At 46.3% G+C, this 13,919-nt stretch overlaps 1 protein-coding gene across 1 annotated transcript in view; it reads left to right on the forward strand.

Moving 5' to 3' along the window:
* Micalcl (MICAL C-terminal like) overlaps positions 1-13,919 on the forward strand; it is a 45,197-nt gene that overhangs the window by 26,169 nt on the left and 5,109 nt on the right. Inside the window, exons 6-8 of the mRNA XM_021194180.1 lie at positions 407-484; positions 3,048-3,141; positions 13,526-13,625. Of these exons, the coding sequence (XP_021049839.1) occupies positions 407-484; positions 3,048-3,141; positions 13,526-13,625 (272 nt within the window). The remainder of the gene's footprint in view (positions 1-406; positions 485-3,047; positions 3,142-13,525; positions 13,626-13,919) is intronic.

The following is a 13,919-nucleotide window of genomic DNA, read 5'->3' on the forward strand; positions in this document are numbered from 1 at the left end:
AAGAACACTGACTGCTCTTCCAAAGGTTCTGAGTTCAAATCCCAGCAACCACATGATGGCTCACAACCATCTGTAATGAGATATGACACCCTCTATTGGTGTGTCTGAAGACAGCTATAGTGTACTTACATATAATAATAAATAAATCTTTTTTTTAATTAAATGGAATTTTAACTTCATTTTTTATTCACAGCTTAACCCCAATACCACATGTGGATAGGGCCATTCATGTTTCACATGGTACAGACACAGGTCATTGTCATCACTACAGAGAGTGCCATTGGATGCTAGAAGCTCAGCAGTAGCTAGGAGCCATGTGTGACAAGGGCAGAAAGCTCTGATGAAGGTTGATAAATGGTAATCCCTTTTTCTTAGTCATTTTTTTCTTCTCTGTTGGTTTGTATAGGAGAGGATACCCAGAAGAAGAAGAAAGCTGGAGACGCAGTCAGTTAAGCAAGAATTGAAAAGACTCCATAAGGCTCAGGTCAGGAAGCGAACATGGAAGGGTGGGAGCCCTAGTCTATGGGTGGGAGCTTCAGGATATGGGTGGGAGCCCCAGGGTATGAGTGGGAAAGCCTTTCTGGAGTCATCCTGCACTTGGGGAGATGGGCAATGGCTAGGCCTCCTCCCTTCTCTGAGAACCAGGAGTGTGACCATGTTGAAAGTCCTGGCCCCATCGCCAGGAGAGCTCTGGCATGAGGAGCCCATCTGAGTCACCTTTCATTCACAGGTTTGTATCCTACAAAGTGAGGCTAGTGCATGGCCTTGGCCATCTTCATGAGCTCTTATTCCCCAAAGCAGTGACCTCAGTCTGTCCTCAGTGAGAACAGAAGTCATCGTCCAGCTCCCTGACTGAGTCTCTGCTGAGCTGACAGCTGCTGGGGTCTGACTCTATTTCAGGATTAGTTCACAGCCTAAGTACCTAGAACTTCCTAACTTGATGATTTTCCTCCAAGCATTTCTGCCCACACTGATCTGTCTGACTCTGTCATAGATGAATAAAACGAAGCAGATGCCCTCAATGTTGTCTCTCCTGCTAGGGACTCCGAGTTGAGTTTGAGGAACAGTTACACGTTCGCATATAAGGATTTAGAACAATCATGCCTGTTAATCTATGGAACATTCTACTACTTCCACCACTGTGCCCTTTATCTGACCCTGTAGTCCTGTACACTAGTCAGCTTTCTGTTACTGTAACAAAATGCCCAAGACAGTTGACTTTAAAATGAGAGAGGTTTGTTTGGATTTATATGGTCAGTCGTATTAGTCCACAGTCAGCTAGCCCCATTCTGCTTTGGGCCTGTGGGGAGACCATACCATGGCAGAGAGTAGGGAGTGGAGTTTGCAGAGAGTGGGAGAGAGTGGGGTGTTCCTCATATCCCCTTCAAGGGCACACCCCCAGTGGCACAGCTTCCTTCTGTCAGGTCCCACTTTCTAAAAGCTTCAGTGTTCCTGAATTGTACCCTCAGCTGGGAACCCAGGCTGTAATAAGTGGGCTCCTGGAGAATGGGCACTGTGTTTGCCTGCTCCAGCTTCCACGGCCACAGGCTATAGCCAGGGCAGCCCAAACAATGGATATTTCTTTTCTCGGTGTTGAAAACCAAGGTGGGTCAGACTGCAGTTCTGCCAAGGCTTCTGTCCTGGCTGGGAGGCAGCACCTACCTACTACATCCTCGCATGGTCTTTTGGAAGTGTGAGGAGAGGGGACCCAGGAGAGCTTCCTCCACTCATACACATAGGAGACCTGTTAGATCAGGTCTCTACCCTTATAACCTCAATGCCCTCCTAAAACACCTTGTCTATAAAATAATCACCCTGGGAGTTAGACTCTCAACCTATGAATTTAGGAGCAATTCATTTTTTTTTCCAGAAAAACCTCACAGCTATAACTACACAGTGATCCATCATAAAGTCTGTCTCCTTTCCTTAGTGACTCTATTCCTTACCAGGAAAAAAAAAAAAAAAAAGGTGGCTTTATCAAGATACAATCCTCTTTCAAGAGCAACAGAGAAGAGTTCTGTTATCAACAGAATTCCCATCTATTTTTTCAGACTTAAAGACTTGTAGTTGGGGCAGGAAGAGCCAGGTGGCTGCTCAGGCTCCTGAATGGGGTCACTTGATGCTGGGGATACCTAGGATTCCAGGGGAGACATAGAAGGACGGGAGTTAGGAAGAAAAGGAAGCACTGAGCTGCACCACGTGCCCAGATGGGCAGTTTCTTACTGTTCCTGCTCAGCTATATGTAAGGTCTGTCCTGCCCTGGGACAGGGCCCTGGGTAGCCTGGTGCTTGAAAACACAGAAGGCTGGTGGAGTCGAACAAAGTGTACTAAATAATTAAATAATAACCTTGCTCAACTTTCCTTCCTAAGAGACTCCAAGAGAGTAACAGCTTGTAGGGAGAGCAAACATGCTCCCCCCCAAAACCAAGCATAACCCCAAACTTAGCAAGTGCTTAGGGGTCCATAGAGTGCAAGCTGTGAACCTTATGAGTTCAGCACCTGGTATTCCGCCTTCATAACTGGATGATGTCAGATCTACAGGTGCTTCTGTCATGGCAGCACCCGGGGCCTCAACCACTGGTACAAGGCAAGGGCAGATACCATTTGTAGCTAAGTGGGATACAAGATGATCTAAAAAGGAACATTGATCCCCAAGTGGGCCCAGGTTTCCCTTTTCAGGACACCAGGGACTCCTTCCTGCAAAATAGACCCTGAGCCTCCTAGCCTGTGCTGAGGACGGCCCTGGTGACCAAGCCCATGGTCAGTATTCAGGACTCACGAGGGCCTCTAACCAGGGCAAGAGCCTCTCACCTAGAACTCCAGTGTGTCGGGCAGTTTTGACTCCTCCGTGCACATACGCAGATGCTGTGCTCTGTGGCTCATACTGAGGACAAAAGCAGCAAGCCCCAGAGCTGGGAGCTTCAGCATCTCTGCCAAGTGAATCAGGGCAACCACAGCTCAGGTGACAGCTAGTAGCAGGCTCAGCCACCATCTTATGCTTCCACATCTACAGAGCTCCTTCATGTCATGTGCTCTTGGTTTCGCAGGCCATCCAGAGACAGCTAGAGGAGGTGGAGGAGCGGCAGAGGACGTCGGAGATCCGGGGCGTGAAGCTGGAGAAGGTGCTGAGAGGAGAAGCAGGTAGCGTTGGCAGGTCCACCTCTCAGGGTGTATGTCAGGATCTAGAATCTGAGAGTAGCACTAACCTTACATCGTGGGGCGGGTGCATCACCTACAGGGGGTAGGTCAGCACAAACAGGTGGCATGAAATCTACTGCCTTATGCTTTCAAAAAAAGAAAAGATTTATTTATTTTTATTTTATGTGTATGTGTGTTTCGTCTGCATGTATATCTGTGCACCGTTGAATGCAGTGCCCACAGAGGCCAGAAGAGGGCCTCAGATTCCCTGGAGCCGGAACTACAGATGGTTGCTAGGGGACGTGTGGATGTTAGGAATTGAACCCTTCTCCTTTGGAAGAGCAGCAGCTGCTCTTAACTGATGAATCAGTTCTCCAGTCCCATGTTTCACACTTGAAACATGAAACTGCTGGCTTGGTCTGAAACTCCCCCTGGGCATCCTCTGCCACTTTTTCTCTCTGCATGGATCATCTTTGAAACTCAAAGGATGAGAAAAAAACCAGGAGGAATATTTGTGATGAAGTTCAAGCAATATTTGTTATGAAGTAAAACCCATGAGTTCAAATCCTGGTTTTTAGGGGAATGGCTCATGGGTCCCCAGCATCCATGTAAAAAATCTGGACACAATTCTGCTGAGGCTGAGGCAGGATGAGCCCAGGACCTTGCTGTCCAACTGGTGTAGCTAAAACAATAAGCTCCAGGTTCAATGAGAGATCTTGACTCAAAAAATGAAGTGAAAAGTGACCTAGGAAGAGACAACATCAACTTCTGGCTTCCATATGCATGAGCACACAAGTGTAGGAGCATACATCACACACACACACACACACACACACACACGCAACCAATTTCTCCAAAAAGCCCTATGCAAGGGCTTACAGTGGAACAGAAGCCAGAACACAATGTGTTCCTTTTCTTACTGGATCACAAATAGATTTCCTTGTGCAGAGAGCCTACAGTGGATCAACCGGAGCAGACTCCTTTTGCTACAATGACTGTTCCTTCCTGCTTGGATCGAGTTACTTAAGAATTCTGGTGGAGTGATCTACCCTTGATTGGTGTTTTGTATAATAATATTCCAAATCAAGGAAGCTCTAATACTCATCTCTAGAACCTCTTATTGCAGTGAGCCACCTGGAAATGAAAAGAAGAAGCCAGCAAAGGGGTTGTGTCTTCCATGCTGTTACTGAAACATTGCTGATATATGGGGCACAGTGGGAACAGTGACTTGCAGATGTCACAGAGCCTATACTGGGCCAGAGAGGTTCCTCAGCCGGTAAAGCACTTGTGATGCAAGTGTGAGAACCTGAGTTTGATCCCCAGGACTCACCAGGTGTGGTGGCTCACACTTACACTCTCAGACTGAGGCAAATGGAGACAAATCCCTGACCCATCAGCCTAGTTTAACTGGCGATCTTCAGGCTCAAAACTCAGCACCTGAGGAAAGGGGTCCACTGTTGACTTCTGGCTTACACACACACACACACAGAGAGAGAGAGAGAGAGAGAGAGGAGAGAGAGAGGAGAGAGAGAGATGGAGACAGAGACAACACCTTTCCCCCCTCATACACATGAACTGTGTATTTAAATTTGTTTCCCTGCATGAAGATGAGTAATGTAGGGATGTGACTCAGCTGGTCTAATGCTTGCCTAGGGCATGTGATGAGGTCTGGGATTTCATGCTACCTCTTCAGGGTGGACATAGTCCTTGGAAAATCACTCACTCAACCTCTTAGATCCCTCACCAGAAAAGTGAGCTAACCTTCACAGTGCCAGGTCATTTTGAGAACTCAAGTGCCAGTCCAAGTCTTTCATACATGAAGACAGTCAACAAACGCTACCAATGTTCTACAGAACATTCTTGTCCACATAAGACACTTTAAAGGAAATACCCATTCATGGCCAGAAACTTTAAATTATAAACAGCAAATGTTTAAAGCTTGTTCTCAGCATCTCCTTCAGTCTCCAAAGGGAAGCTATTTGGAGCCAAACCTACAGAAAGGAGGCCAGCTTTCAGTGTATCAGGCCAGCCAAAAGATGGATTCTGTTCGTTCCCCTTCTATCCCCAGTAAACTAATTACCCTGTTAGGTTTATAGGTAATTTCTCACCGGATGTCCTTGTGAAGGTGACAGATGGAAACCAACAAGGGTCTAGAGATAAATAAATACATAAATAAATAAAAGTCAGGTCACAGAGACCAGCCTCAGAGGAAACCAAGAGGGAGCTTTGTTAACCAGGCCATCAAAATGAAGACTTGCTAACATACAGTTGGCAATGGTCACATCCTTCTGTGGTTCAACAGTATATATAGTCCCTTGAAGAGATTTGCTTGCTGCCCAGTGAATGACCAATGCTTTATTGGGTTAAGTTGTATTTGCGCTGGCCTCTGCTCCTCCCATTAGAGTGATTTAATGAGAATTATTTAATAGGTATTATTAGGATAATTAGACAATGATCACAGTTAGGCAATAATATTGAGTGATCAAAGTTGTGAATAACCAAATTTAGAGGCAGGCCTGCAAACAAGGAGTGGGCTGCGACAGTTAGGCAAGGCCTCTCTATAATGACTGGGGACAGCCTGAAAGGGTCTTTTGTGCCTAGGAGTTATTCATCAGGCCCATTGAATTAGAGGACTGTGCAGGGGGGCAAGGGGGGGTGCGGGCCAAGGACCCTGATGTCTGAGCGAAATGAGCTAGCCATTGTCATGATAACAATTTGGCTTTCTTTTAATTTTTTTGTTCCCCAACAGGCAGAAATGAGTTTCCCCCACCCCAAGCCTAGCATAGGGTCCCCGCCCCCTGCCCCAATTTGTTCAGGAAGAGGAAACAAAGTGAGACAGAGAGCTAACCATCCACCCAGATGACAAATCAGACACACTGGATGTCTATGCGTGTGGCGGATATCTTGGCAAAAGCAACACAGAACTCCTGTGGTACCCTGTGTCCAAGTCACACACACACATACTCAGTGACCTGGATGTCCTGCATCCCACTGCCTGTGGACAGCCAGACCTGACTTTGACACTTACTTGGACGTGTCTGGGTTGAGACACTAGACAGTGTTAAATGTATGCCCCTTCAGTATGCTCCAGCAAGAGACTACCATGCAGATCTAGGTGGAGTCAGCCTTCTTTCCACATCCGCAGACAGGTAAAATCAAATGCAAAAGAAGAGGGACCGCAAAGGATGAAATGTTTATTTCCAGGGAAGGCGGGCGAGCAAGGCCCATCTCTCACAGCCTCCACTTCAGCCATTAGTTTCTCCTTCACAAGGCTAGCAAAGACAATGTAGATGCTGGAGGCTGCCAGCAGAGGGCAGCAGCACATACATTATGAATGATTTAATGGCTCTCCCAGCCAGGAAGAGAGAAACAATGTGTCTGCTACTCTGTGGTTTTCATCTTTGCTGCTGAGGAACCCAAGAAATGCCAATTTCCTGCCTTATGTGTCCGTGAGGGATTCTAGACAGAGCACAGGGCCGAGTCAGGAGTCCCTGAATGCGTCTTGACATCACCAGCATTCTGCAGTTTCTAATCTGTCAAATTTTCCCATCTGTAAAGTGGGACTAATAAATCTACCCGCCTTCTAGAGATGGTAGTGATAGATGAAAGAGGAAACGATAAGGGCAGGGCAGGGAAGGGAAGATGAGGACCAGAGTTCAATCCCCACATCCTCATAAAACCCTTGATGTGGCAGCCCAATCCTGGTGCTGAGGACCCTGGGGCTGGCTGACCAGTCAGTTCAGCCATGTTAGTGAGCCCCAAGTCCCAGTACACACACACACACACACACACACACAGAGGGGGGGGAGGGAGAAGAGAGAGAGAACCTTTAAGTGAAGCACTTGATTAATGGGCCTGTCACATCTTAGAACTTCACAAGGATGAGTTCTCCTCTTTTGTTCTGGGTTTCTCTCCATCCTTATAAACCCCAGCCAGGTGGCTGGTCTTCTCTTAGCTTGTGTCCGTCTGTTTATCCGTCCATTCGCATACATTTATAACCAACTCTCTCCTCCAGATGAGTTTAAGCTGATTTCTTCATGCATACAGTCCACAGATTTCACATGTTTGTCCATATATGGATCTTGAAGGAAGTCATGCTTAGTGGCTCAAGCCTGTAATCCTCTCAGGAGGCTGAGGCAAGAGGATGAGAGGTTCAAGGCCAGCCTGGGCCACATGCTAAACCCGTCTCACAAAGAAGGAGGGGAAAGAGAAGAGGGGAAAGAGGAGGGATAACTTCATGTAGATTCTGAAATTTTTGTGTTACATTGATGTACTTATAATTTCATGTGTGTGTGTGACACGTATGCCGTGGCCTGTCATGGCACACAGAGGGCAACTTTTAGAAGTTTATTTTCTCCTTCTACCATATGGCTTCTTAGGGTCACATCAGGTTGTCAGGCTTGGAGTAAGTGACATCTCACCAGCTGGCCTATTTGGTTGTGGTTGTTGTTGTTGTTGTTGTTTTAGAGGGGTGTATGTGTGTGTGTGTGTGTGTGTGTGTGTGTGTGTGTGTGTGTGTGTGTACAGGTACCTATGGAGGCCAAAAGCGAGAATTAGATTTGCTGGGGCTGAAGTCATAGGCTGTTGCGAGTTGCTTGTCACCAAATAGCAAGTGCTCTGACCTACTGAGCCGACCCTCCTGCCCCCAGAGTAGATTCTTATTGTCACTCCCAGCACAATAGCAACTGACTGAAACAGATCAATGAAGAAGACAAAGCCTGTGGTGTAGAGGACTGCCTGTTTGACAGTCCGCCATCACTTGGGAATGGGGTCTGGGGAGCAGATATCCTTTAGACAATCTCTGTAACACTGAATGGAAAAGCAGTGAGTCCGAGGTTCCCTGCCAGCCATCCCGTGTGGTCAATTTCTGTGCTTCCAGGAAGCAGATCAGGGGAGGAATGAGATCTCCACAATTGTCCAGTGCGGGTGGGCCATAGGATAGGAACCAAAGGTAATGTTATTCAAATAGAATAGTGTCAGAAAAGAACCGGGCCCTTACAGAGGCTTTCCAGGAGTCACTCAAATCCAAAATTACTGAAGCAAGCAAATAGTTTGGCCTGATTTTTGCCAAATCCATAGAAGGCATTGCTGAAGTCCAATGCTTCCCAGAAACGGAACTTGTGCTTCTTTACACCACGAACAGCAGGAGCAGCATCATGGTGGCACAAGAGGCCTGGCCCCAGGTCCCAGGGTATGACACAGTGGGTTTCAATAACATGTCAAAGCTGGTGCCATAGCTAGGGATCCCAGGATAAAGAGCACAATAGCCTTTATACCAAGCAGTAAATGAGTGGGTTGTACAGACTGCACAGTGTGGGGTTCTGAGCTGCACACAATTCTCTTCTTGTAGAGTCACAGGAGACGCCCAGGCTTACGATGCTTAAACCCTGTGCTTTGCACACTTGGAAAAGACACACACACACATGCATATGCTCACATTGCATAGAAGACAGCCTCATTCACAGATATCCATAGCCATGTGTTACATGTCCCCTCCGTCATAGCTTCAGTGGTTGTCCTAAAGACACAGGTGTATCCAGTGTATGGCCCATGGGCTGCAGGAGCCCAAGGACAGCTAGAAATGCAGCCCAGCACAAATCATAAACTTATGCTATGAGGTTGTTTGTTTGTTTGTTGGATCTCTCACATGTGTAGTTATCTGGTGTAAACTGTAAACGGCAACATCCTGTCACAATGTCAAAAGTTGACCTCTGACCTCTTTGAGGACTGTGTTGAAAGACTAGAGATAATCTGAAGTTGGTTGTTTAAAATAAAACAAATAAGTAGAGCAGAAATGATCAGGGCAGACAAAGATATGACAGGGGTTCAAAAGATAAAATCTTTGGATCCAGTGAACATGAATCCAACTGTTTGAAAAATAAGATAATCAAGTGTGGCTTTGAGAACCACCAAGCTAAAAATGAAGTAAAGGAAACCTTATGGTGTTTTCAATTCATGAGCAAAGGTCATCTGAAAAACCTTAGTACCCGTGGCCCAGGGCGCTGGCTCAGGGCTTAAGATACTTGCTACCAAGTTTTGTTCTGACAATCTGAGTTTTGTCCCTAGGACCCACATGATGGAAGGTGAGAACCAACTCCCTCATGGTGTCCTCTGACCCTCATAAGTGTGTGCGTGCACACAATAAATAAATAAATATTTAAAAAGTCTTTCAGCAATAGGACTTAGTCCCCAAACCTTACAGCAAACATCTGTGGATCATCATTGAAGTATTCAAGGAGCTGTGGGGACAATTATACTCTAAATTCTGGGGCCTGAGGCCGATAGAGACAGCTGTGAAGCCATCCATGTGAACCGAGCCTGGAGCTCATGAGAAGTCAGAGGACATGGGTTGACCTGGAGCACACTTGCTAAAGCACTTGCCTGCCATGTATAAACAAAAACCTGAGAGCAGAAGGCAGGCCTGAAGCCACAGGCAGTCTGAGGAAGGTGCCCAACCCAGTGCATCGAGGGTTCCGCCATAGCCACTCTAACGCCAGCAAGCACCAGTGAGCATATCCATCATGTTATCAGAATTGCAGTGAACAGTAAATGAGCACAGATTCTAAGGAGGGAAAAGAAATAATCACATCTAAAGAATGAATTCTGAGCCAGACGGCAAACAAGAGTGGACCTGGGAAAACCACACACCAATCCGTACGCAGTCAGAGGAGTGGCAGGACCTCAAGAGGAAAATACACACAAAACCAGAATGGCTTCAAACAGATTGTACACATTTTTTTTTGTTATTTTTACATTCAGAAAACAAACAACTGAACACTGTATGCCAGTCATGCCCAGGTAAGCAAGACTAGGGTACACCAGGCTCGGTCACTTGAATTTGACGTGGAGGGTCACTGAATTTCAGTAGAGACTGACATAATTTGCTTTGGGGTTTTGAGATCACTCTTGGGCAAAACAAGGTCACTATAAATGACAATTAACAAGTTGGTTTGTGTTAAGCTTTAGTTTGTTTTGGTTGATTGGTTGGTTGGTTTTTTCAGACAAAAAAAATCTCATGTAGCCCAGGCTGGCTTTGAACCCACAATTCTCTTGCTTCTACCTCCCAAGTGCTGGGAGATGAGGGAGGATCATGCCCAGACACTAAGTGTTGATTTCACTATGGCAAGTGAAATCTTTCCAATGTGCCTAAGAAGATCCATGATAAGAATTCAGGAGCAAATAAGTTGGACAGAAGACCCAAGCAGAGGATGGGAGGAAGAGTTAGATAACTGAACTGTCCTGGTCATGGCCAGAAGCCACCTTGCCTTCTGGTCACACAGCCCTCTAGCTGGAACCTGGCTCCAGGTCAGGAGTCACTGCTCTGTGGAGGAAGGACTTTGCCTGTGACAGCTGAAGCCACTGGAACAATGGTAGACATAGGAGAGCAGGGAACCTGGATAGGCACCATACGTTCACGTCTTTGTAGATGGTCCATACCACTGTTGGGCATCTCCATTGTATGAGCAGGGAAAGTAAAAGTACCACTGAGGTGCTGTTGGTGGTGGTTTCAGGATGTTAGAAGACTAAGTTTTATGGTTTTGTTTTGTTTTTTACCACCTAGCTGAGTTTTAAAGATGAATGGAAACTAACCCTTAGGGAGCTGTGCACCTAGACACATCGGGCAGACTGAGGAGCAAAGGGGCGGTTCACTACAGTGTTACTACGCTGAGACTTCCCCCACGCACCTTCCCATTTAGCATCCCTAACCAAGGTAGCACCACCAGCCTCCTCATTTCAAAAAAACGTGGGGAAGACCAAGGCAGAGAGATAAGAGGTGACTTGGAGAATATCACAAGCCTGATTGGCCCGGAAGTCCATGCCCTTTCCCACATACCCACAGCGAGAGGTAACGCTCCCTAAGCTTCGCAGGACCCCCGAGGGCAGAATGTGATAGGGGACAATCGATAAGCGGAGTGAAAGCAGAGAGGGGAAGGCATGGTGGTTGGTCACGCGGAATCTGCATTCAGGAAGCAGGGAGTAAACAGGAAGTGGAGCCAGGCTATAAAGCCTCAAGGCCTGCCCCCAGTGACCCACTTTCTCCAGCCAGCCCTGGCCTCCTAAAGACTCCACAACCTCAGCTAGAGGTCACATGTTCAGCGACGTGAGCCTCCGGGGGACATTTTATGTTCAAACCATAACACCTGTAAACCTTTACAAGAAGCTGTATCCGCAGAGTCCCCCAAGAGGACTTTGTCTGCTGAAGAACAGAGGCTTTAAAAAACTGAACCAAAGCCAATACGATCACTAATTAGTGTGCTGATAAAGGAAAGTTAAGTGGCTCGGTTCATCTTGTGTTTGCTCCACACATGTCAGGGGAAGTCGCTGTGACATCTAGGAAATGTCTCCACCATGACAGGAGTTCCAGAAGGACACATGAGATGGAAGCAGGGCACATCATGCAGACGATGATCATTGCCTAACTAGATCAGGCGGGTCCGTGTAGCAAAGCGAGTTGAATTTGAAAAACAGAACCGAAAGATTCTCTGCAAACAGTAAAATAGTGCTTTAAAGCTGTTTCTTTTGGATCGGGGACAAGGAAGGGGAAGCCCAGGGCTGGTGGCAGATGGTATTGTGTTAGACGATAAGGAGAGACAGCATTTCCAACTTGCAGCTTTTCTGTTTTCTCTGTCGTGGAAAATGGTTCTTAATATAGAAACATTAAATAAACATCTAGAAGAAATTGACTCTGGATAGATGATAAAATGGAAGAGCTGTGAATTTAGATTCTTTTTAAAAGAATTTACTATTTTTAAATTGTGTGTGTGCCTGTTTGTGCATGCATGCATGTGTGTGTGTGTGTGTGTGTGTGTGTGTGTGCGTGTGTGTGTGTGTACAGGTGCCCCATAGAGGAAAGGTTAAGAGTATATACTGCTCTTGCAGAAGAAAGGATTTCATTTCCCAATGCGCACATCATAACTACTTAAAACTCCAGCTACAGGGCGTTCATACCCCTCTTCTAGACCCCTAGGGCACCCACACTCATATGCACTCACCCACAGAGACATTTTCTAAAAAAGAAATTGTCAGTTGGGCAAAAGATTTCCCTATAACAGAAAAGCAAACAGGGTGGTAATTAATTTCTTTTAGTTAGTTAATTGGCTAGTTGTTAATTTTCTGACATAGGGTCTTACTATGTAGTCCAGACTGGCCTGGAACTTACTGTGTTGGCTTTGAACTCTTGGCGATCTTCCTACCTCAGCCTTCCATGTGCTAAGATATCAGGTGTCCCTCTCCACACTCAGCAAGGTATGTAAGGAGATGCATACCAAGTCTTGAACTGCGTTAAGGAAAGATTCTCTACCTAAACCAGACACAAAGCAGCCATGCACCATCACTAGTGGAAATTCAGAGCTCCTTTGTAGGTGAATATGAATTTCAATGACCAGGGCTGTTAAAAACCATGTCTGTAACTCTGGATCACAGGGCAAAGGTGTGAGTCTCCCCACCTCCTCTATATTTCCACAAGATTTCTCTGTTGTAATTTGAGTTGATCTGGTCACAAAGATTAATAGACAATATTATTGTTCAGTAGATAACACAGAACCCTCTCCAAATGTCTTGAGATAGCTAATATAACAATCACTCAACCCCTGACTTTGGTATAAACCAAATCAATAGAATACTTTTGTGATCTTGAATCAGGGGTTGGAGAGAGGTCTCAGTAACTAAAAGCACTGGCTACTCTTTCAGAGAGCCCAAGTTTGACCCCTGGTACCACACAGCAACTCTTGAGGGTCTGTTATCTTCTGGCCTCTGTGGACACCAGGCATACACTTGGTGCACAATTATGTTCAATAAAGGGGATTATCTATACTGTAATAACATAGGAGTACACATTTATTTCTCACAAGATTCAATCCTAATTGGTTTTTGTTTTTTCATTTGGCTTTTCTTCAGGGGGAAACAATCAAAATGCCAGTCACCAGCCTTTGATCAAATGTCGTGTGACCATCCCTGGCTGGAAAGGGACCACACACCACCTGGGCACTTGTTAGGAGTTTGATTTGCAGAGGGGTGAAGTGCGTGGGCAAAGGTCACCAGCAGGCAGCTAGGGCTTTCTCTGATGCAGAAACAGACATCAGTGTCATGGACACACAAGTAGGCAGGAGATGAGTCCTTTATAGTAAGGACATTAGTCATCACGGGCATGCGACCTTGGAATTGAAGTAGTCCTATCCTCCATGCCCAGCAGGCCGCCCCCAGAGCAGGCTCAGGTGGGTTTCATTTGCAATGCCCATGACCTTGAAGCATCCACAGGGTGCCAGGAACTGCTTTCCTGCTGAGCCCTGCTTGCCATAAACATGGCCCGCTAAAGTGGCTCGGAAGCAGTTTGATCATGGGGCGAGAAATGCCAATCTAACCCATTTGCCATTGATTTCTTAAGCAGATTCAGGGACACAGGACGAAGCCCAGCTTTTGCAGGAATGGTTTAAGCTGGTTCTGGAGAAGAATAAATTAATGCGATATGAGTCGGAGCTACTGATCATGTAAGTAAGGCAACACAGATAACAGTGAGTGCTAACAGCCTGGTAGCGGGAGCGGGTGGCTCACCGTCCTTGGCTGGAGTCCCAGGGCTTTTCTTCTTTGTGCATACGGAACAGTGATTGAAGCAAATTGGTATTTTGTGTCTTGCATATCATGCTGGCATTAGTGGGAAGACTCTTGTCTGCTCTCTCCGCAGAGTTCAGTGGCTAAAATAGATTTCAGTAGCAGGTAAGGAGCTAGAAGGTAGCCAGTCTATTCCCGGGCCCCAGTCTCTCTCTCTCTCTCTCTCTCTCTCT

The sequence above is a fragment of the Mus pahari genome, chromosome 1, assembly GCF_900095145.1.
Source record: "Mus pahari chromosome 1, PAHARI_EIJ_v1.1, whole genome shotgun sequence".
Classification (NCBI taxonomy): Eukaryota; Metazoa; Chordata; class Mammalia; order Rodentia; family Muridae; genus Mus; species Mus pahari.